At 45.1% G+C, this 23,314-nt stretch overlaps 2 protein-coding genes and 1 non-coding gene across 3 annotated transcripts; all 3 read right to left on the bottom strand.

Moving 5' to 3' along the window:
- Window positions 1-1,300: 1,300 nt before the first annotated feature.
- RNASE6 (ribonuclease A family member k6) lies at window positions 1,301-3,220 on the bottom strand. Its single transcript, XM_047795341.1, has 2 exons — window positions 2,955-3,220; window positions 1,301-2,086 (listed from the first exon to the last, which is right to left on the bottom strand). The coding sequence occupies exon 2, from the start codon at window positions 2,078-2,080 to the stop codon at window positions 1,619-1,621; it is 462 nt and encodes a 153-aa protein (XP_047651297.1). The 5' UTR covers window positions 2,081-2,086; window positions 2,955-3,220; the 3' UTR covers window positions 1,301-1,618.
- Window positions 3,221-9,406: 6,186 nt separating this feature from the next.
- Window positions 9,407-9,508, bottom strand: LOC125137096 (U6 spliceosomal RNA). The gene has a single exon (XR_007137400.1). It is a non-coding gene; the product is annotated as a U6 spliceosomal RNA (small nuclear RNA).
- Window positions 9,509-15,525: 6,017 nt separating this feature from the next.
- EDDM3B (epididymal protein 3B) lies at window positions 15,526-18,282 on the bottom strand. Its single transcript, XM_047797362.1, has 2 exons — window positions 18,204-18,282; window positions 15,526-16,298 (listed from the first exon to the last, which is right to left on the bottom strand). Exon 2 carries the CDS (start codon window positions 16,278-16,280, stop codon window positions 15,840-15,842), a length of 441 nt encoding a protein of 146 aa, XP_047653318.1. The 5' UTR covers window positions 16,281-16,298; window positions 18,204-18,282; the 3' UTR covers window positions 15,526-15,839.
- Window positions 18,283-23,314: the final 5,032 nt, after the last annotated feature.

Raw genomic sequence — 23,314 nt, forward strand, 5'->3', positions numbered from 1 at the left:
GGCAAGGCATGAGTAGGCATCTTTAAAGGAGTTCCATCTGTGAGGTCTAGTTTGGTTCAGAGCTCTTCTCCCAATTCAAAGCCATGTTCCAAGGTCTGGATCATCCCAGCGGACTTCAAACATGCTTCTAGGGCAGACTGTCCTCTCAAGCAACCTTAGGCAGCCTCTGAGAGTCCTGGCTGGCAGCTAGCCTCTGCTAGGACTTGTCAGGTGTCCTGGAAACGGAGAGTCCATGGAGGTTCTTAGCTTGGCTCAGATCCTACAGAAGGAAGATCCTGCAGAGGGGAGAGACTAATGTGGAGGCAAGATCAAGGTGGCAACCAGAGAATGCAGGAGAGGGAGCAGAAATTTCCTGAACTTCATTGGAAACTGTCTTTATTGAGGCTGAGAGCTGGACCTGCTTCAGGCTAGCATGTTTGACAGTTTCTCTTCCCCACCTCCCTCAAACTGCCCCTTCTTCTTCCATAAAGGGTTTAGGGAAATTGCTTCCCCCCCATACCTAGGACTTACTTTTTTTTTTTTTTTTTTTGTCTTTTTAGGGCCGCACCTGTGACATATGGAAGTTCCCAGGCTAGGGGTCGAATCAAAGCTGCAGCTGCCAGCCACAGCCACAGCACAGCAATGCCAGATCCAAGCCCCGTCTGTCTGCAATCTACACCACAGCTCATGGCAACATTGGATCCTTAACCCAATGAGTGAGGCCATGGATCGAACCCGCATCCTCACATAATCCTTCAATTTGTAAATCAAATACCTATTCCAAAACCCCCATGTTTCTGTGATATACCCAGTATTTGAGTATGGCAAGAATGTTTTTAAGTTTCTCAGTGCTTTTTTTTTTCTTCTTGATCTATGCTTTTTCTTTGTCCTTGCCAATGGATAATTGGAGAACTGACTCTAAGGTTACAGTGAATTATTATCCCTACTGCTATTTATATTTACAACACTCTCTGATTAAATATAGAAACAAATAGTAAAGATCTAGGAAGCCTCAGTTGCCAGTGTTAGAATCTGTGTATGAAAGTACCATCAACAGTCTGAATATCACCGCCATCTCTAAACTTAGCCAATCATTTCCAGGGAAATATATAAAGCCAAGAGCATAGTTTGAACAGATGGAGAAGTTTCCTGCTCCAAAGTCCCTAAGACACAGGGGTGAGGGACGTGGCAGGAGCCCTGGGTTGCTAAATAATGCCCAAGGTTGCCTAGAGACAAAAGAGTTCTCCTTGGAATGCTGGCAAATATAGCTCCAGGCTGGCAAATAGGTGAAAAGAATTTCAAACACACTTCTACTCACTCATTAGAATGCAACAGAACATAGTTTTATTGCTGTGAATACAATGCAACAAAGCTTGGCCAAAGTTCTAAGGCTGAAAATAGGGAGGCCTGGCCCCAGTCATTGCCCTCTTCCCTACTACTTTCCTTCAAAACACAGAGTTCCAAAGCAGAAAAGAATCCTACGCTTTTGTCCCAACTCCAGTCCAACATCCTCATCGCTCTGATTTTTCCAACACCCTCCTTTTTTTTCTTCCATGGGAACCAGGAAGATCAACAAAAGAAAAATCAGAAGAGATCATAAGAGAACGCATGCTGAGTGAGAGGGAAAGTGATGGAAACTTTAAATGATCTTATCTAAGTGTACAGGAACAAACGGATAAGGAGGGTCGCCCTTCTGTGGGGGATAACAGGCAACAATAAAGAACTTGTATTGGGCGGCATCTTTGTAGCGGCAGTTCGGATAGTTCCCCCCGGTGAAATTGCACTGAGTCAGGCTAACAGGCTTTGCACTCTGGTGGCAGTTGTTCTGGCCATCCTTACAGGTGATTTTGGGTAAATTACAGGCAGTGGCCACGTGCTGGAAGGAATCGTGCAGAAAGGTGTTTTGAGGCTTACAGTGCCGAGTATAATTGTTGACACCGTTCATTGCCTTGTTGCATTGGAGAGGGCTTGGCTGAATATGCTGAATTGTAAACCATTGAGCCCTGGTGAGATTCTTGGGTATGGCACAAAGTGGACGCACTGAACACCACAGTCCCAGCAGCAATAGGAGGAGAGGAAAGCATCTCAGATCTGGCCCCATTTTTCTCTGTGAGGAGAGAGAAGATAATGGTGGTAGCAGGAGCCATTAGAGGAAAATTACCATGCATCAAGTTTTTTTTTTTTTTTTAGGGCCACACCCGCGGCATATGGAAGTTCCCAGGCTAGGGGTCCAGTTGGAGCCACAGCTGCTGGCCTACACCACAGCCACAGCAACACAGGATCAGAGCCACATCTTCAACCTACACCACCACTCACGGCAATGCCGGATCCCTAACCCCCTGAGTGAGGCCACGGATCGAACCCGCAACCTCATGGTTACTAGTTGGATTCCTTTCTGCTGCGCCACAGCAGGAACTCCCACACATCTCACTTTTTTTTTTTTTTTTTTTTTTTTTTTTTTTTTTTTTTGAGGGCTGCACCCATGACACACCCACTGCATCTGGAGGTTCCCAGGCTAGGGGTCTAATTGGAGCTCTTGCTGCCAGCAATGCTGGATCCTTAACCCACTGGGCGAGGCCAGGGATTGAACCTGCAACCTCTTGGTTCCTAGTCAGAGTTGTTTCTGCTGAGCCAAGATGGGAACTCCCCATACATCAGAATTTAGATTTTTACTCTGCCCTTTAAGATTTCACAGCTCTTTTTCTTTCTTAAACCATCTTTCTCACTTGAGTCTCACAATTCTGTGAAGAAGCGTAAGCCCAGTGAGGAGGCACCTGAGGTAAGAGGACCTTTCCTCTGATTGATAGATCTCATTCTTTTCTTTGCCCTGCAAGCATGTGTTTGAAGCTCCCCATGCCATTAACCTTGTCCCTTCCCTCGCCCCTCCTGAAATATTTACCCTCCATCTATTTGACCTGGACCTCCCAGCCACCTTCACTGCCCACCCTCCCCAGCCCAGGGGCTTCTCCTCTTACCAGGTCTCCACGCTGGGGTTCCCACTGAGAAGAGAAGCAGCAGTTAGTCCTGGCTCAGAGGCTTTTATCTGTTGGTCTCCCAGGCAGGCCAGGGCTGCCCACATGCAGCAGGAGAAGGGCTCTGAACCCTAGAAGAGTAAATCTAGGGCTTGGAAGCTGAACTTCTTGTGCACGGTGTGGATGAGACTCAAATTTTCAGACTCGCTGTTGAAAATAGTATCAACACTGTAGACACAGGAAGAGTAAGCCTACTTAAAGAAACAATGAGACTCAAAGCCCCGTTTTGAGGAACTCATCACTTCCTGATGTGACGTTTTCTTCCTGATCTGAAGTTTCAATTCTGCTGCATTTTTAAAAATTAATTAATTTTTGTGGCCATGCCCACAGCATATGGAAGTTTTCCCAGGTGAGGGACTGAACCCGAGCCACAGGTGTGGCAATGCCAGATCCTTGAACCCACTGCGCCGGGGGCAGGGGATCTAACCCAAGGCCACTGGAGCCACTGCAGTCAGACTCTTAATCCACAAGAACTCTAAGCTTTAATTTTTTTAAGTTTCATGATTTCAGTTTCTTAGGAGAAAATACACATGAAAATCTGACACAAGAGCTGCCATATACTTGGTAATGTGAGTTTCAACAATAGACTTGAATGGATAATTCATGTATATGTATATTTATTGGGCCGCATCATGGGCTACTCAGATTCAGGAGCTTGTAATCTAATGAAAAAAACAATAGGGTAAATGGACAAACACAGGAGTTCCCGTTGTGGCTCAGCAGAGAGGAATCCGATAGTATCCATGAGGATGCGGGTTCAATCCCTGGCCTCGCTCAGTGGGTCAGGGATCTGGTGTTGCCATGAGCTGTGGTGTAGGTCGCAGATGCAGGTCAGATCCTCTGTTGCTGTGGCAGTGGTGTTGGCTGGCAGCTGTAACTCCCATTCAACCTGTAGCCTGGGAACTTCCATATGCTGTGGGTACAGTCCTAAAAAGAAAAAAAAATCAGGGACAAATTTGTAATATATTAATAAATATAAATAGCACTTACAGCTGTGATGAAGGAAACTACAGGTCACTGTGTGGAGACAGTAGAGAGAATGTGTTACTGGAGAGTGCAACACCTGAACTGAGTTTTGAGGATTAGTCAGAGGTTAGATGAGTTCCCTTAGTGGCACAACGAAAATGAATCTGAGGAGGAACCATGAGGTTGCAGCTTCGATCCCTGGCCTCACCCAGTGGGTTAAGGATCTGGTGTTGCTGTGGCTGTGGTGAAGGTTGGCAGCTACAGCTCTGAAGCTCTGATTAGACTCTTAGCCTGGGAACCTCCATATGCTTCGGGTGCAGCCTTAAAAAGACAAAAAGACCAAAAACACACACACAAAAAAAAGAAGAAGTTAGATGAGGAAGATGGTAAACTCATCCCAAAGATGAAGCTGTGTGAAGAGACCCCTGCACATGAAGGAGACACGCACATTTAGGGTGTTTGCCTCTTAAATCTGTTCTTACACTTCCATTGGTGCTACGATATCCTTATTCAGAAGCTCATTGTCACATAGAGGGCTCACATAAAAGTTTCCTACATGGATTCCCTGACTTCTAGTCTCTTCCTTCCAATCCACTCTGTGTAGTACTTCCAGATTAGTATTTCTTCACCATAAATGTAACAGTGAAACACTCTTGCCCAATGCTTTTTATGGCTCCAATTATCTTTAGGATAAAAATTATTTCTGGAGTTCCCATCATGGCTGTGTTAACAAATCTAACATCCATGAGGACACAGATTTGACCCCTGGCCTCGCTCAGTGGGTAAAGGATCCAGTGTTGCCATGAGCTTTTATGTAGGTTGCAGACGCGGCTTGGATCTGGCGTTGCTATGGCTGTGGCGTAGGCTGGTAGCTACACCTCCGATTAGACCGCTAGCCTGGGAACCTCCATATGCCTTGGGAGCAGCCCTAAAAAGCAAATAAATAAATAAACAAATAAATAAATAAATAAAGCTTTCTGTTTACTTAGTCCTCATGTATTTTATTCTACAGCTAGATGTATTAGGACAGCCCCCCTTCTCCCTGCTGTTTCACAAGTTGGTGGTACCCCCAAATCCACTGGAGAGGAAAACAGCACCAAGATACCTTAGGCAGGGCTCTCCCAAACTTAGTCTCATATCAGAATTGCCTATGAAATTTTTTTAAATGCCAAGATCCTAGGTCTGCTGAATCACAACCTTGGGGACTTACTGAAGTCTTTGCATATCTACGTTTGCATAACCCCACAGTGATTCTGTTACCCATTCTTTTTTTTTTTTTTTTGCTTTTTAGGGCCACACTTGTGGCATATGGAAGTTCCCAGGCTTGGGTTCAAATCAGAGCTACAGCTGCCGGTCTATGACAGGGCCACAGCAACTCAGGATCCGAGCTGCATCTGCAACCTACACCACAGCTCACGGCAATGCCAGATCCTTACCCACTGAGTGAGGCCAGGGATCAAACCCACGTCCTAATGGATACTAGTCGGATTGTCTCCCCTGGGTCATGATGGGAACTCCTGTTACTCATTCTTTGTTGAGAACTATTTTTCTTGGCTGAGATTGCTTTTCACCCAATACCCAAGTTCTCAAAACTGGGCTCATGCCTGATTCCTGAGATAAGATTTCCACTTGGTCTTAATTTAGGCAGATGACTTTCTGTCTTGCTATGACTAATGAGCAAGACAGATGGGGGAAGACAAGAATGGATGAATCTGGAGTTCCCATCCTGGCGCAGTGGAAATAAATCCGACTAGAAACCATGAAGTTGTGGGTTCAATCCCTGGCCTCGCTCAGCGGGTTAAGGATCTGGCATTGCCATGAGCTGTGGCATAGGTTGCAGATGTGGCTTGGATCTGGTGTTGCAGTGGCTCTGGTGTAGGCCAGTGGCTACAGCTCCAATTAGACCCCTAGCCCGGAAACCTCCATATGCCCCGGGTACAGCCCTATAAAAAGGGGAAAAAAAAAAAAAAGAATGGATGAATCTACCCCTCTTATCTATCTCCTAAATTATCCCAAATCTTGAAAGTGTGAGGGAGGAAAAAATCTTTTCCTTCTACCCTCTAAATTCTTGGCTAGGACCCCTGTAACAAAAGACAAATTAATAAGAGAAAAGCACACAAATTTAACGGGTTTTTTTTGGCCATGCCCAGGGTGTATGGAAGTTTCTGGGTCAGGGATAGAAACTGTATCCCAGCAGTGACAACAACCGCTGTCTTTGTTTCTACTGAGCCACAAAGGGAACTCCAGGTGTATTATTTTTCTATCCTTTCTTTAGACCTTTGTATGCTTGTCAATTAGAAAATAGTCTCGAACTATTGTCAATGAAATAACAGAAGATTAGTATCTTTAATAGTTACCTATTACAGGGAGTTCCCGTCGTGGCGCAGTGGTTAACGAATCCGACTAGGAACCATGAGGTTGCGGGTTCGGTCCCTGCCCTTGCTCAGTGGGTTAACGATCCGGTGTTGCTGTGAGCTGTGGTGTAGGTTGCAGACGTAGCTCGGATCCCGCGTTGCTGTGACTGTGGCGTAGGCCAGAGGCTACAGCTCCAACTCGACCCCTAGGCCTGGGAACCTCCATATGCCTTGGGAGCGGCTCTAGAAATGGCAAGAAGACAAAAAAAAAAAAGTTACCTATTACAGCAGTTATCAGCCATATTCAGAACTCTAGAATGTTCCCTCCTCCATAGTTGCTGATGTATTTCTGTGTCAAGCATCTGGCCGGGAGTGGCCAGAATAGTGAGTCTGAGGCTGATGCTAAGCAATGAGTTCCAAGTTCCTTTGTGAGGTTTAGTTTTATTGTTTCTGCAGAGCTGAAGGCTTGGCATCCAAAATGGCCACCAACCCTTAGCCTATTGGTCAATTTGAGCATATGATACCATTTCTTTTTTGCCCAATTGCTAGGTTAGACTATTTCTTGTGACTCCCTCCTTCCTTTTCATACCAGGCATAAGGACCTCTGCTTATTTCCTGAACTAGTCATGTTTTCCATTATCTTCTGAAGGGAAAAATTTTCCAAGACCTACAAATGGACAAGAGATTACTGGGAGTCTTTTCATTGGCCTGCCAGGATTTGTCTAGCAGACTCAATAGGGATAAATGGACACTGTGAAGGTGTATACCTTTGAGTGACTTGAAGGATAGATATGAACTTGCATAAAACTGATAATAGGAGTTCCTGCCGTGGCTCAGTGGAAACAAATCTGACTACTATCCATGAGGACGCAGGTTCAATCTCTGGCCTTGCTCAGTGGGTTAAGGATCCGGTGTTGCCGTGAGCTGTGGTGTAGGTCCCAGACGCGGCTCGGATCCCATGTTGCTGTGGCTGTAGAGTAGACCGGCAGTGGTAGCGCCAATTCAACTTGTAGCCTGGGAACCTCCCTATGCCACAGGTGTGGCCCTAAAAAGCCAAAAAAAAAAAAAAACCCCTGAAAACAGTGACCATATTTCCTGTTCATAGAGATGCAAATGAATATAAATTTCTGTAAACCTAAATTACATTTCAACAGTTTTTAGCATGTTACCAATTTCCTCAGTAGTCTTGGCATTCAAAATGACCACCAACCCTTAGCCTATTGGTCAATTTGAGCATATGATGAATAAAATGGGTTTGAGTTTATTTGATGACATGGGCTTTTTTTTAAAAGTTTCATGATAACCCAGTTTTTACTTAAAAAAAAAATCATTCTTGGAGTTCCCTTGTGGCTCAGTGAGTTAAGGATTCAGTGTTATTGCTGTGGCTCTGGTTACAGCTTTGTCTTGGGTTTGATCCCTGGCCGGGGAACTTCCACATACTGTAGGATTGACCAAAACAAAAACTCCTTAACACTTCATTCTTTCAAAGAAAATGTTTTGGAGTTCCCGTCATGGCTCAACATTAACAAACCTGAAAATTATCCACAAGGCTGTGGGTTCAATCCCTGCCCTCGCTCAGTGGGTTAAGGATCCAGCTGTGAGCTGTGGTTTAGACTGCAGATGTAGCTTGGATCTGGCGTTGCGGTTACTGTGGTATAGGCCAGTAGCTGCTGCTCCAATTCGACCCCTAGCCTGGGAACCTCCATATGCCCCGGGAACAGCCCTAGAAATGGCAAAAAAAGACAAAAACAAACAAACAAATGGAGATTTTCTTTGTAATTGTAAATTTCACTCATAAAAGGGTAATTTATATTCTGCTCTCAGAGCTTCCCTTTTTATCTTTTGTTTTCTCAAGGTAATCCTTATGTCAAAGAGGTACATTATGGTCTCCTACAAGAGAAAGTCCAGTTTAGCCTACTTTGGCTCTTATTACTATTGTTTGCTTTTTTGTTTGTTTGTTTGTTTTTCTTTTGTTTTGTTTTTGCTTTTTAGAGCTGCAGGTGTGACACATGGAAGTTCCCAGGCTAGGGGGTCTAATTAGAACTACAGCAGCAGGAGTACCCATCGTGGCTCAGTGGTTAACGAATCTGACTAGGAACCACGAGATTTTGGGTTTGATCCCAGGCCTCGTTCAGTGGGCTAAGGATCCAGCGTTGCCTTGAGCTGTGGTGTAGGTTGCAGACGCGGCTCGCATCCCAAGTTGCTGTGGCTCTGGCCTAGGCCAGCCGCTACAGCTCCGATTGGACCCCTATCGAGCGGCCCAAGAAATGGCACACACACACACACACACACACACACACACACACACACACACAAACCTACAGCTGCCAGCCTACACCACAGCCATAGCAATGTTGGATCCTTAACCCACTGATCAAGGTCAGGGATTGAACCCTCATCCTCATGGATCCTATTCGATTTCATTACCACTGAGCCACAATAGGAACTCCCTTTATTACTATTGTTTGGCTTGTTACCAAAATGAAATGTCAAAGTTTGGAGCAGAACAAGTCATTTTATTTTATTATTTTATATATATTTTTGGAAATTCACAGAGGGATCCTCTATTTTATTCAAGTGAAAATATTATAAGGTAGAGTTCCAACCTGTAAAAATTCAGCCAGTGGCTTGGACATTTGTTAACTCTAGGGTGTAAGTGATCCTGGGGCAGGTCCGAGGGTTGTGGATTCACCAGGATTGGATGAGATGGGTTCCAGAGCTCCAGTAGGCCAGCTTCCTAGGACCCCACTTCCTCTTTCCTATCAGAGATCAGTGAGAAAATGTGTCCGATTTGTTGTTTCTTTTTTGTCTTTTTTTTTTTTTGGTCTTTTTAGGGCCATACCCGAGGCATATGAAACTTCCCAGACTAGGGGCTGAATCAGAGCTACAGCTGCCGGCCTACACCACGGCCACAGCAAAGACAGATCTGAGCCACATCTGCAACCTACACCACACCTCATGGCATCACCGGATCCTTAATCCATTGAGCAAGTCCAGGGGTAGAGCCTGAATCCTCAAGGATAGTAGTCAGGTTCCTTACCACTGAGCCACAGCAGGAACTCCTGTCCTTTTTTTCGAAATATGGAGTACTTCATGAATTTGCATGTCATCCTTGCACAGGGGCCATGCTAATCTCTGTATCAATTAAATTTTAGTATATGTGCTAATGAAGTAACCATGGAATCAGATTTGTATTCTTTTTTGAAGATCAGATTTACTTCATTTACATGCCAAGAAAATTTTCTCAAGTATAATAAGGTGTTTACCATTTTCCTATTGTTTTCCAAATGCCTAACATTCATCTTTTCTCCCTAGCTTTATTTATTTATTTATTTTTGTCTTTTTAGGGTCTAATCAGAGGTACGGCTGCCAGCCTATGCCAGAGCCACAGCAACACCAGATCCGAGCAGCATCTTCAACCTACACCACAGCTCAAGGCAATGCTGGATCCTTAAGCCACTGAGCGAGGCCAGGGATCAAACCCAAAACCTCATGGTTCCTAGTCAGATTCCTTTCTGCTGTGCCCTGACGGGAATTCCTCTCCCTATCTTTAACAGTCCTTTCCTTTTCACATTATCTTTCTTAATTGCTTCCTAATGTAAAAAATAAAGCTGGGTGGATCTGCTGTCACATTAGCAGATCCATACAGAAAAATGCATAAGTTTAAATGTCACTTACAGTAACAGCTTAGAGTAGAAATCAAGAAGGAAGAATCTGAAATATTAATCTTGCTCTGAAAGAAGCCTGTGTAGGATGATACTGACAGGGATGGAGTAGGCACAGGTAGTTGTAGAAGTCCCATTAAGGGACCATAGATAAAGAGGGAAACAGGGGACTTTGGGAGATCACTGTAAAGTTAATAATTGCTCAAGAAAATCATCAGAACAAGGCAGGCTTGCTAGACTAGTGGAGGGAGGAGAATTGCCTGGGGTCATTGGGTGGGGGATGGGATGAGCCCTGCATTCAGAATCAGACCTAGGGCAAGAGTTTGAGGACCACCCATCTGCTGATTTGAATACATGGCTTACTAAGGAGGAGCTACTACTCCCAGGAAGGAAGAGGCATCTTTTCCGACCCCCACTCCCCTTGGATGATAAAACTGCAGCCCACCTACTCCTTGGGGTAGAGCTTCCTTTCCTGTCCACTTGGCATCTCTCACAGGCATCCTATCCTAATAAATCTATTTCTTGCCTATCACTTTGTCTCTTGCTGAATTCCTTCTGCACGGAGGCATGAAGAACCTGAACCTCAGAGAGTCCAGACACTGGGTGAGTGATTCTAATTTAAAACTGTGGGTTTAAGTTTCAATCTGGGTTTTGGCTGGGTTTGAGTCCCAGCACGTGGGTTCAAGTCCCAGTCTGTGTTTTGGCTAGGTTCAGGCTGATAGTGCTGTCAGTTTCATCAGCAGCCTAAAATATGACCAGGATACGAAAATATGCTACTACTTTTTTGAGGAGGAGTGAAGGAGGAAAAGACAGCTTTATTGATTTGCCAGGCAAAGGGTGCCACAGCAGGTTAATGCCTTAAAGAATGTGTCCCCCTTGGGAGAGACAGGGAGGTGGTTTTATAGTTTAGGAGTGAAAAATAGGACCAATTAAGGATCAAGGTGGATGAGAGCTTGCATTTTCAGAGTTGGTGTTTGGGTGGTCCCAGGATTGGTTCTGATGATCCTTATTTCAGAATGAAGGATGCTTTATCATCTTCCATTTGTTGGGGGTTTCAGTTCCAGTCACTGGACTTATTGAGGTTCAAGTTCTTCATGCCTACACGCAGAAGGAATTCAGCCGGAGATAAAGTGATAGGCGAGAAACAGATTTATTAGGATAGGATGTTTGCAAGAGATGCAAGCAGGCAGGCACGGAAGCTCTGCCTGCCACTACATTTTGAAGAAGGCTTTATCAAGTGACAAAAACATTCGCTATTAACCATATGAAAATTGATCATTGGCATTCCCATTGTGGTGCAGAGGAAACAATCCAACTAGTATCCATGAGGATGTGGGTTTGATCCCTGGCCTCGCTTAGTGGGTCTGGGATCTGGCGTTGCCTTGAGTTGTGGTTAGGTCACAGATGTGGTTCCAAAACTGCGTTGCTGTGGCTGAGGTGTAGGCCGGCAGCTGTAGCTCGGATTTGACCCCTAGCCTAGCCTGGGACCCTCCATATGCCATGGGTGTAGTCCCAAAAAGAAAAAAAAAAAGAAAGAAAGAAAAAGAAAATTGACCATTGATGAAGAACTGTTACTCAAAAACTGGGTTCACCTCTGGGTGGATGTCAAGCCAAAGATCAAGAGAAGGAAGGATTTATTATTACTTGTAGCCAATAAGGAGAATACCAGAGATATTTCTCAAAGTAATGTCTCCCCCAACAGCAAAATTGGGGGAGTTTTAAGGTAAGGGTACATCCATATTCATGAAGGGGCTTGAGTAGAGGAGAATTTGTTGTAGGAAGGGGCACCCTTTCTAGGGCTCTAGAATGGGCTCTTGCCTAACACTCAGAAATGAATTGTCCACGTGCTCACAAAGCAAGAGACTTTATTGGGAAGGGGCAACCGGGGGGAGAGCAGCAGAGTAAGGGAACCCAGGAGAACTTCTCTACCATGTGCCTTGAGGTCTCCGGTTTTATCGGAATGGGGTCAGTTTCCTGATTTTCTCTGGCCAATCGTCTTGCTCTGCCCATACTTGGTCTGGCTCTGGGTGCTTCTTGGTGGCACGTACACCTCTCAGCCAAGATGGATTCCAGCGCCAAGGATCCTGGGAAGTTGGTCATCTCCTTCCTACCTCCTAGCTCCCCCTTCCCAATTCTCCCAGTTAGTCTTAAGGGCAGCACCAAGTTCCCAATCAGGGCCTCCTGCTGTGAGACAGTCCACCCAAGCCGTTATTGTTGTGCTTGGCCAAGGTGGGCGGTTTGTTGTTGCTTTTTATGGTTGCACTTGTGACATATGGAAATTCCCAGGCTAGGGGTCAAATGGGGCTGCAGCTGCTGGCCTACACCATAGCCACAACACCTCAACATCCGAGCCACATCGTCGACCTACACCACAGCTCATGACAGTGCTGGATCCTTAACCCAGTGAGCGGGGGCCAGGGATTGAACTCACATCCTCATGGATACTAATTGGGTTCATTACCCCAAGCCACAAGGGAACTCCTAAAATGGCTTTTCTTATGTCAGGAAAGCCATTTCTGGTTCTCTTTCTCTGTGGACCCTGTAACCTATCTGGCTACAGACCTACTGGTTTAACACTAATCTCTAGTGGGTTTGATTGGTATAGGTTATCATCTCCCAGGTTCATTCCTGGGCGAACTCAGAAAGTTGCAAATCTGAGGACCTGCCCTTAGAACATGGTGACCAACTTAGATTCACTGGTTACTCATTGAGGCCAGAGTTCTAGGAAAGTGCTGTTGGGGAGGAAAAATTTTGCCTTTCTCCTTTCTAGGTTCTTTGGCTGGGCTAATAAGCAAAGTGATAGAAGGCAGACTAACAGGAGAAAGATAAAAGTTTAATAACATGTATAATACATGGCAGAGACCCAGGAAAACTAACTAGCCAGAATGTCTGATGCCATCACCTTAAATGCCATCTTTGCCTAAAGACAAAAGATGGTGAGGGTGAGGAATCCATGTAGGTGACCAGGAAAATCACAATAAAGGTAGGATAAAGTGTTTTTTTGTCTTTTTGCCATTTCTTGGGCCGCTCGTGCGGCATGTGAAGGTTCCCAGGCTAGGGGTCTAATTGGAGCTGTAGCTGCCAGCCTACGCCAGGGCCACAGCAATGCAGGATCTGAGCTGCATCTGCGACCTACACCACAGCTCACGGCAACGCCGGATCATTAACCCACTGAGCAAGGGCAGGGATGGAAGCCAAAACCTCATGGTTCCTAGTCGGATTCGTTAACCACTGCGCCACGACGGGAACTCCTGGATAAAGTTTTTGTGTAGGGTCGTCATTGCCTTCTCCACCAGTAAGTATTTCTAGAGAATGAGTCATTCTTCTTTTCCTCATACAGCAGGAAAACATCCTTACAGAGATCACTCTTTTACCTTAGAAAAGGGTAACTTTTTTTTGGTTTTCAGAGCTCCTCTCATATCTGCTGTTTCTTAAATAACCAGCCCAAAATAATCCTCATGAAACCAAGCAGGGCCCTGTGAGGCTCCTGGGCACAAAAACTTTTCTTTGCCCCCCCCCCCCTTTTTTTTTTTTGCTTTTTAGGGCAGCACTTGTGGCATACGGAAGTTCCCGGGCTAGGGGTTGAATTAGAGCTGCAGCTGCCAGCCACAACCACAGCTGCAGCCACAGCCACACGGCATCCAAGCCATGTCTGCAACCTACGGCACAGCTCACAGCAGCATGTGATCCCCGACCCATTGAGCAAGGCCAGGGATCAAAGGCGTATCTCATGGATATTATTCGGATTCATTTCTGCTATGCCACAATGGGAATTCCTGTTCCCCATTTCTTGTTTTTAGGAAACAGACCTCATTCAGCCTCTGTAACCTCCCTTGAGTTCCAAAGGATAGGTTCAAACAGTTGCAGAGACCAGAAGAATTGGTCCAGAAACAACAGTGCAGCCTTGGGGCAGGGTCCTGTTTCACCTCAAGGGAGACACACAACAATATCTTTGAGCTCTTCTGCAGAACTAAAGCCTCCGACAAAGAGAAGATATTAACTACCTGATAAAGCATTCTTCATTCCAAAAAGGAGGACCTGAGTCTACCCTTATCCTTATCTGTGGTCCTATTTTCCACTCCCCAAACTATAACACCACCTCCTAATCTCTCCCAAAGGGCACAGTGTTTAAGGCATTAACTTGCTGTGGCCTCCTTTGCCTGACAAAGCAATAAAGCTTTTTTCTCTCCTCCGCTCAAAACCCTGTCTCCTTGTTTCTATTTGGCACTGGTGGACAGAGACTGAGTTTCAGCAGCGCTTATGCCAGAGAGATATATTTTAGGGTGGAAAATTCTGCTCCCTTAAGTGGGTAGCTTAATTTAAAATGTCACCTGATTTTTAATGTTTATATCTTGGTCTTTTTTCTAATGTTTCAAGGCTTGAGTCATTCAACATGATGCCGGAGGCTGAAGAACCCAGGGTCCTTTAGTTTGTTCCTTTTCCTCCCTCTACCTGCCTGAGGCAAAATTATGCGAAGTGAGTATTTCTTTTACTCGGTATCTCTATCTCCTCTTAGGCAAACAGAATTTCTGTGGACCCTACTTACTTGTGTCCTCAACATTTCCTTCTCCAATTTACTTCCTCTTTCCTCCAACAAAATATATATCTTAAGCCGTAACTAAGCAGAACCCAGTGAGGTCTTCCCAGAACAGGCCCGCCCCCCGCCTCCCCCTGACACCGGCCCCCAACTCATGTCCTCCACCTGTATTTTTATCTATAGAAAAACTTTTGGGATTTCCCACTGTAGCTCAGTGGTAATGAAACCAACTAGTATCCATGAGGACGTGGCTTCAATCCCTGGCCTCACTCTGTGGGTTAAGGATCCAGTGTTGCTGTGGCTGTGGTGTAGGCCGGCAGCTGCAGCTACAGTTCCACCCCTAGCCTGAGAACTTCCATATGCCATGGGTGCAGCCCCGAAATGACCAAAAAAAAAAAAACCACTTTAGTCAAAGATTCAATTTAATCAGAGAAGTGAGAAAGTACAGAGAGAAAAGAAAACAGTAATAATCACTTAGCCTTTCAACAAAGTCAAGGAACTTCAGTTCTTCAAAGACCATAGATAACATTCTGAGCTCCATTTCCTTAGAGCTCTTTTGCAGGTGCTGAAGCCCCCACCAGGTGGAAAAAGTCGACTGTGTGCTGCCCAAAAGCATGTAGACCCCAGACCAGTTGGAACCAGGAGTTTGATGATGCTGACTCCCAATTACCTCATCACCCACCAATCAGGAAAATGTTCAAGAGGTGATCATGCCCTGCTCCTCAAACACTAGAAGACTCCTCACTACCCCCTCTGTGGTGGTGGGGGGGCATAGTCTTTGAGGCCCTAGCTGGCTGTATTCCCCTCTTTGCCTGGCAATTAAAACTATTTTTTCTGTTTCCTCCAACACTGCCTGTGAGTTTCCATTTGGCATCGATGTACAAAGGCAGCCAATATTCAGCAACAGATCTGTATCCCACACACTTATAACACCTTACTAATCAGTACTCTGCACACATAAATAAATTTCACACAATTGGAATAATATACTTTATTTAGGGAAGGTAATATCATTCAGCTCGTGAAGGTGTAAAGAGAGTCATTGTCAGGAGCATTCCTAGGCTAGTCAAAAAGAGATGCTATATGGGCTGGATCTTTTAAAAATGTAGAAGAAAATCGGGTATATGAGGATAGAAGAGTATTCCAGGCAGAGAAACAACATAGGCACAGTGATGATGGCAAGAAACCATGTGAAACATAGCTCTTAGTTGGAAAACATTGACACGTACATGCAAGAGTCATCGATGGAGGCAAGGCCACCACTTGGGAAACAGAACACTCAAAGCAGTGGGTGTGGGTGGACTTTCTAGCGGCTGATAACCTCTAGCACCCGCATGTCCTCTATGCTATCAACATAGCCATTCTTGCTGCAGTGGAATTCAATGTAGCTATAGCTCTTGTAATCTTTATAGTTACTTTTGTTATTTTTCCGGTAGCATTTGAGGGTTTTGAAAGGATATTGACCCCATATATACACATTTCTATAGCGATCTCTCCAGTTCCTGATGCACATACGCTCAATTTTTTGCCATAAGGTATAGACAAAGAGGTGATTGTTCTTGTCTTTGGGGATATCTCTTTCCCTCATAAGATCATTGCATCTGTACTTGCTGAATTCCCAGTTTGTGTTCAGGTGGTGCTGTTTCATAAATTCCCTCCAGGAAAGGTTCTGGCTGTGTACAAGGAGCTCGCATAAGGGGAACAGCAGGGCCAAGAGAGGGCCTAGGACCTTTAGAGAGGATGCCATCTCAGTCACCAGGGCCACCTGTGGGTCCACAGGGAAGAGAGAGGAAAGCATTATCTCAGCACTGCCCTATAAGCTGAGATCTACCTTATAATTCCCTTCCCTGCCAATGTAAGCACTTGGACTCAGTTTTACCATTTGGTTCCCAGGCTAGAAGATGATAAGTCTTATTAGATAGTAAAGTCTATAAGAACTGAAAATATGCTGCAGCCTGAGTGAGACAAGTACCAAGTTATAAAAAATAGATGAAGTTTCTTTTGAGAATCCCAAACACCTCCTGTGTGCCCTTTCCTCCACCAAACTGAGGGACTAATCACCCTCTCCCTACCTAGTTGTTTTGCTGTCTAGATCAATTCTCAGGAGAGCAATTCTTTAGTGTCCTAAAGAAAATGGTATTTAATGTCTCTGAAGTGGAAAGGGTTTTCACCTTTTAAGGAGGTATAGAAGATGAGTAGAAGCGTTCCCATCGTGGTTCAGTGGTTAAAGAACCCAACTAGTATCCATGAGGATGCAGGTTTGATCCCTGGCCTTGCTGTGAACTGTGGTGTAAGTCACAGACACGGCTCGGATCCCATGTTGCTGTGGCTGTGGTGTAGGCTGTCAACTACAGCGCCAATTCGACCCCTGGCCTGGAAACCTCCATATACTTCCATGTGTGGCCCTAAACAGACAAAGGGCAAAAAAAAAAAAGATGAGTAGAGACTTGGAAGATAATTTTTCCAAGCAGGAAGGCTTTGGTTGCCTGAAATCCTAGGCGGCAACGACCCTGACCCTGCAAGCCCATGCTTTGGGATCTTGACTTCCTTCTAACACTTCCCCAAAGCCTTTGGGAAGCACATGGGTAGTTACATTGTGTGTATTCAGTATTATAAGTAATGTAGAGATGATTTAAAGCATATAAGAGGAGGAGTAATCACTGGCACAGTGGGTTAATGATCAGGCTCGTCTCTGTAGCATTGGCCCAGCAAAGAAGGTAAAGGATCTGGCATTGCTGCAGACCTGGCGTAGGTCGCAGATGTCGCTCAGATTAGATCCCTGGCCTGGGAACTTTCTTTCTTTTTTTTTTAAAAGATTTTTATTTTTTCCATTATAGTTAATTTACAGTGTTCTGTCAATTTTCTACTGTACAGCAAAGTGACCCAATCACACACACAATATATACATTATTTTTCTCACATTATCCTCCATCATGCTCCATCATAAGTGACTAGATATAGTTAGGCCTGGGAACTTTCATATGCCCCAGGTATGGCTGAAAAAGAAAAACAAACAAATAAACAAAACAGTATGTAGGAGGATGTGCATAAGTTAGATGGAAATACTATGCATTTTATACAAGGGAATTGAGCATGCTTGGATTTTGATATCCTGGGCATGGGAGGCCCTGGACCAATCCCACATGGACAGCAAGGGACAATGGTATTAATGGTCAAAAATACTGGGGAGGATGTGGGTTGGGGGGAGAGTGGGGAGAGGCTATAAGAACTGTATCACTGAGATTAATGCTGATTGAATCCAAGCCTTTGCTTCTTACAAGTTGGATCACTGTATATTCTTTTTTTCTTTTTCTGTCTTTTTAGGGCCACACTCAAGGCATATGGAGGTTCCCAGGCTAGAGATTGAATCAGAGCTGTAGCTGCCAGCCTACACCAGAGCCACAGCAACATGGGATCTGAGCTGCATCTGCGACCCACACCACAGCTCATGGCAACTCCAGATCCTTAACTCACTGAGCAAGGTCAGGGATCGAACCGGAGTCCTCATGGATGCTAGTCGTGTTCATTAACCGAGAGCCATGACGGGAACTCTGGATCACTGTCTATTCTTAATTCCACCATCTAGAGAAGTCCACTCAAGCCCCTTCCAGTGTTCCTAAGCCTTTCCCTCTAAGCATCCTCAACACCAATCTTACTAACCATAACTCACCCTATTTAGAGCCAACAGTCCTGTCACTGGTTGCAGAGGGAATCAGTATATGGATCTGAAGAGCAGAGTGTCTGTGTCTTTCTCCTTTCCTTAGAGCTGAGAAATCCGCAGCAGGGAAGGAAGGAATAACTGGAGGGTGCAGCGCTCCAACTGATTGGCAGTGATGGGGGGCGGGGGAACAGCCTTGCTAAGAGAACCAGTTCCTATATCTTCTCATCTAGAACACTTGGGTTCATTCTGAGAATAGCCTGGAGCAAAGGTGTCAGACATGAAAGACTGACTCGTGGACACAAAGAACTGCAAGGCCCAGGGTAACCCCAGAGAGAGGTTATCTAGAGTTATCAGGAGACAACTGGAGATCTGGATCCTAAACCCACTTCCCAACAAACTTCTAGGGGAAAGTCCCTGGATGGCCCATCTGGAGTTGTAAACTGTGGGACTTTCATCAAGAGGCGAAAAAAAAATACCTAGTCAGGGGTGCAATTTGTAGATAAAGTGAGATACTTGAATGTGTTTTCTATCAACAGATTTCTTCAAGGGTTGTTCCTAGCTAAGTCACCTTGGTTGATTCCCCCCACCCCCACCCCGGCCACACCGTGGCATGCAGAAATTCCAGGGCCGGTGATAGAACCTGTGCCGCAGCAGTAACCAGAGCCATAGCAATGATAATGCTGGAGCTTTAACTTGCTGAACCACCAGGGAACTCCACCTTGATTGAATTTCTTACTAGGCCACCTTGTTATGAGAATGTCATGAAGAGTAGCAGATATGCTCCCCCCCCCAAATCTTCTGTAGGGGAGCAACAGCTGCTGCCACACACACAAATGTGTTGCTTTGGCGTGAGGATTATTTTGAGCTGAAAACAAACAAGGCCCCAAATTCTCAGGAAGAAACTTTGATTTTCCCCCAATTGCCTAAAAGCATCGTAGATAAAGAATCTCACCTGACATTTCTTTTTTTATTTCTTTGTTTTTTTTATTTTTTGCTATTTCTTGGGCCACTCCCATGGCATATGGAGGTTCCCAGGCTAGGAGTCTAATCGGAGCTGTAGCCGCCAAGCCTATTCCAGAGCCACAGCAAAGCTGGATCTGAGCCGTGTCTGCAACCTACACCACAGTTCATGGCAACGCTGGATCCTTAACCCACTGAGCAAGGCCAGGGATTGAACCTGCAACCTCATGGTTCCTAGCCTGATCCGTTAACCACTGAGCCACAACGGGAGCTCCCTTTCTTTTTTTTAATTAAAAAAAAATTATTTTTCTGTCTCATCTTTGGCCTCCCCATGGCATGTGGAGTTCCTGGGCCAGGGATCTGCTCCAAGCCATGGCTGCAACCCAAGGGGAAATTGGGGATCCTTACCCACTGGGCCGGCCCTGGGATAGGACCTGCCACAGTGCTCCCAAGCTGCTGCTGATCCATTGAACCACAGCAGGAACTACTAGGTTTTTTTTGGGTTTTTTTTTTCCCGTCTTTTGTCCTTTTTAGGGCCACACCCTCGGCATGTGGAATTTCCCAGGCTAGGCATCTAATCAGAGCTGTTGCTGCCAGCCTACGCCAGAGCCACAGCAACGCCAGATCCAAGCTGCATCTGCGAACTACACCACAGCTCACGGCAACCCTGGATTCTTAACCCCCTAATCGAGGCCAGGGATCGAATCCTCAACCTCATGGTTCCTAGTTGGATTCGTTTCCCCTGCACCACATCGTGAACTCCCTAGTTTTTTTTTAATTATAGTTGATTTCCAATGTTTTGTCAATTCCTGCCATTTCAATGAACAAAGGATATTGAGGCCATCAAGCTATTAGTCCCTGCTGCTACCTCCAACAGTGTACTTTGAGGGGAACTCAGGATGGAGACAAACAGGATACTGGCCTTAGATGGTTAAGGTGCATATCAAAGGAATGATTTCAATGAGCCCAGACACTTGTATCTTCCCAGAGAAAAGTGCTAATTTTGTTAACTTGATATGTCTGGCTTTTTTAAAATTAACAATAATAATTTGATGTTCTGACTACCTGCAGTGGTTTTTGTTTTTTGGTATTTTTTCCCCCAAACACCTATATATCCTGGCTCCTCCCTTACCTCTTCAGAATAGTCGTTCAGAGCATCCGAGAGGCTGTCTCCCAAGATTAAGTCCCCTGAATAAAACATAATTTTCAAATTTTAGGTTGTGCATTTTTTTAATTTGACCGAATGTGGACAGAGGACTTGTTCCAGGAAGAGAGTTTATCACCGTAGATAATTAGGGTATAATATGAACTAGGTGCAGTAGGCGAGAAGGAAGCTAGGGAAGTCTGTTAAAATTTCTCTCTGACCAAGTTTTCTTGCAGTGGGTTGAGGATTCCAACATTGTTATTGCTGTGGCTTGGGTTGCTACTGTGGTACAGGTTTGATCCTGGCCTGGGACAGAATTGGCCAAAAAAAATCTCTGTCCCATTTTCTCTGCATGGCCCAACAAATATTTGTTTGCCAAATATCTGCTCCTTTTATCTTTTGGTGAATTGCCTTTCTCTTTGTAGTCCTAACAGGGATGGAGTAGGATAGTTACACAGATAGTTGTCGAAGTCCCGATAATAGACCATAGCTAGAGAGGTAAACCTAGGGGATTTGGGGAGATCGTTGTAAGTTAATAACTGCTCAAGAGACCCATCAGAACAAGGCAGGCTTGCTCGACTAATGTAGGCCCTAGATATGCCTCAGGTCATTGAATGGGGGATGGGGTGAGGCCTGCATTCAGGTTCCGACCAGGGGCAAGGAGTTTAAGAACCGCCCTTCTGCTAGTTTGAATAAGCACCGTGACAGTCTTAGTTTGACTTTATAGGGTCAAATACTCTCTTACTGGATACCAAGAAGGACCTACTATTGAAGAAAGAGGAAAAGGAGGTCTTTTCACACCCCCACTCCCCTTGGATGATAAAACTGTAGCCCACCTAATCCTCAGGGCAGAGCCTCCTTATCTGCCTGCTTGCATCTCTCACAAGCGTCCTATCTTAATAAATCTATTTCTTGCCTATCACTTTGTCTCTCACTGAATTCTTTTTGCGCTGAGGCACAAAGAACCGAAACCCCAGTAAGTCCAGACAGCAGGCGAGTGATTCTAATTTAAAAACCTTGGGTTTAAGTCCCAATTTGGATTTTTGCTAGGTTGAAGTCATAAGTGCTGTCCGTTTCAGTCCCAAAATACTATCACCAAACTATCACCAACATCATATTTTGTCTTTAGCTAAAAATAGTATTTAAGGCAGGGCCTTGGGCACTGGGGGAGTTTTACTCAGCTTTCCTGGCTATCTCCCATGCATATTGGAGATATACATGTTGTTAAGCTTCTATTTGCTTTTGGAAAAAAAAAATTTTTGATAGAAATTTCAATTAAATAGAGTCAGGAGACCAGAAGAGGGAGCTCTTTTGCTCTACAAGGATAGCAGAGCCAACAGGAAGAAGAAAGATTTCCCCTTGGAGTTCCTGGCATGGTTGCAGTGGAAACAAATCCAACTAGGAATCATAATGTTGTGGGTTTGATCCGTGGCCTTGCTCAGTGGGTAAAATATTTCTTCTTTCCTGGCCCAGACAATAGAAATTGTCACCTCTCAACTTTCTGGTTGTGTATTTTTTTAGTTGATACATGTTAGTAGCAAATGTCGTCCTGTTTCTTCTCTCTCTCTCTCTTTTTTTTTTTTTTTGCCATTTCTTGGGCCGCTCCCGCGGCATATGGAGATTCCCAGGCTAGGGGTCGAATCAGAGCTATAGCCGCCGGCCTACACCAGAGCCACAGCAACGCAGGATCTGAGCCGTGTCTGCAACTTACACCACAGCTCATGGCAACGCCGGATCCTTAACCCGCTGAGCAAGGTCAGGGATCGAACCCGCAACCTCATGGTTCCTAGTTGGATTCGTTAACCACTGAGCCACAATGGGAACTCCGTGTTTCTTCTCTTTGAATAGGAAATGTGTCATCAGAATTAGATGGGGAATGCTAGTGTTTATAAGGACATGTTGGTATTGACAACAGCTTTTGTGCACTTTAAGCCTTAGCTCATGTCAAGTATTTCGTGAATAATAGGGAGTCATGTGCTCATAGACTGAATAGGAGTATCTCAAAGGACACTGTAAATCCAGCTATTCTGGAGGGAGAGTAAAAAAGCAGGATTCTGGACACGAAGGTTTGGAGGACTTGAGAGATGACTCTAAGAGAAAATAAGGTGGCCACTATGTGCCCATATACCCAGAGCCCTTCCCAGTAAGTTAGTGCTATCTGATTAATGTTGTGGTTGGTGTGCGTGGGTCGGAAAAAAGAATTTTCCAGCACAGCCAGTTCTATCTTCTTGAAGGGGCCTTGAAGTGCAACACAGATGACTGTTAGGTTCATCCTGGGAAAAACAAGTCTTAGCTCTAGGCTCTCGCCTAGCTCCTGGAGAGACGTGACTAAGACAGGACTAAGTCTTCCCAAAATCATGTAACCCAATCTTAAAGACTACCCCACTCCCCAGGAGAATGTCTAAACTTCTGTTCATATCCTACTAACAATTCTCCCAAACAGATTGGTCTGTTCCTTTTCACCCTATTTACATAAGAAATGGCCAATCAGCTTCTGCACAGACACCCCCTTTCTTGGCACCCACATATAACCTCTCTCCTCGAACAGGCTGACTGCTGACCTCCCCTTGTGAGTCAGCCTGGCAGTACACCCCGCTAATAAAGTCTTTTATGCCTGAACTCGGGTCTTGTCCTTTTGGCCAACCTTACAATGACTTAAATCAAGAGTGACTCTAGGGAGCTCCCTTCATGGCTCAGCAGTTAACAACCCTGACTAGGATCCATGGACATTTGGGTTCAATCCCTGGCTTTATTCAGTGGGTTAAAGATCCGACTTTGCTGTGAGCTGTGTTGTAGGTTGCAGACATGGCTCAGATCCCCTGTTACTGTGGCTGTGGGGTAGGCCAGCAACTGTAGCTTTTATTCGACCCCTAGCCTGGGAACTTCCAGATGCTGTGGATGCAGCCCTAAAAAACAAACAAACAAAAAAATTGACTCTATAAATGTAGAGGCAGGGGGAGACACTACTAAGGCTAATGTGTGAAGCTAAGAAGGAGATACATATTATATCTATTAA

This window comes from Phacochoerus africanus, chromosome 9 (genome assembly GCF_016906955.1).
Source record: "Phacochoerus africanus isolate WHEZ1 chromosome 9, ROS_Pafr_v1, whole genome shotgun sequence".
Taxonomy (NCBI): Eukaryota; Metazoa; Chordata; class Mammalia; order Artiodactyla; family Suidae; genus Phacochoerus; species Phacochoerus africanus.

What these genes read in the sequence shown, in the direction of transcription:
- RNASE6 (XM_047795341.1), bottom strand. Translation starts at nt 2,080, where the DNA reads ATGGGGCCAGATCTGAGATGCTTTCCTCTCCTCCTATTGCTGCTGGGA.
- EDDM3B (XM_047797362.1), bottom strand. Translation starts at nt 16,280, where the DNA reads ATGGCATCCTCTCTAAAGGTCCTAGGCCCTCTCTTGGCCCTGCTGTTC.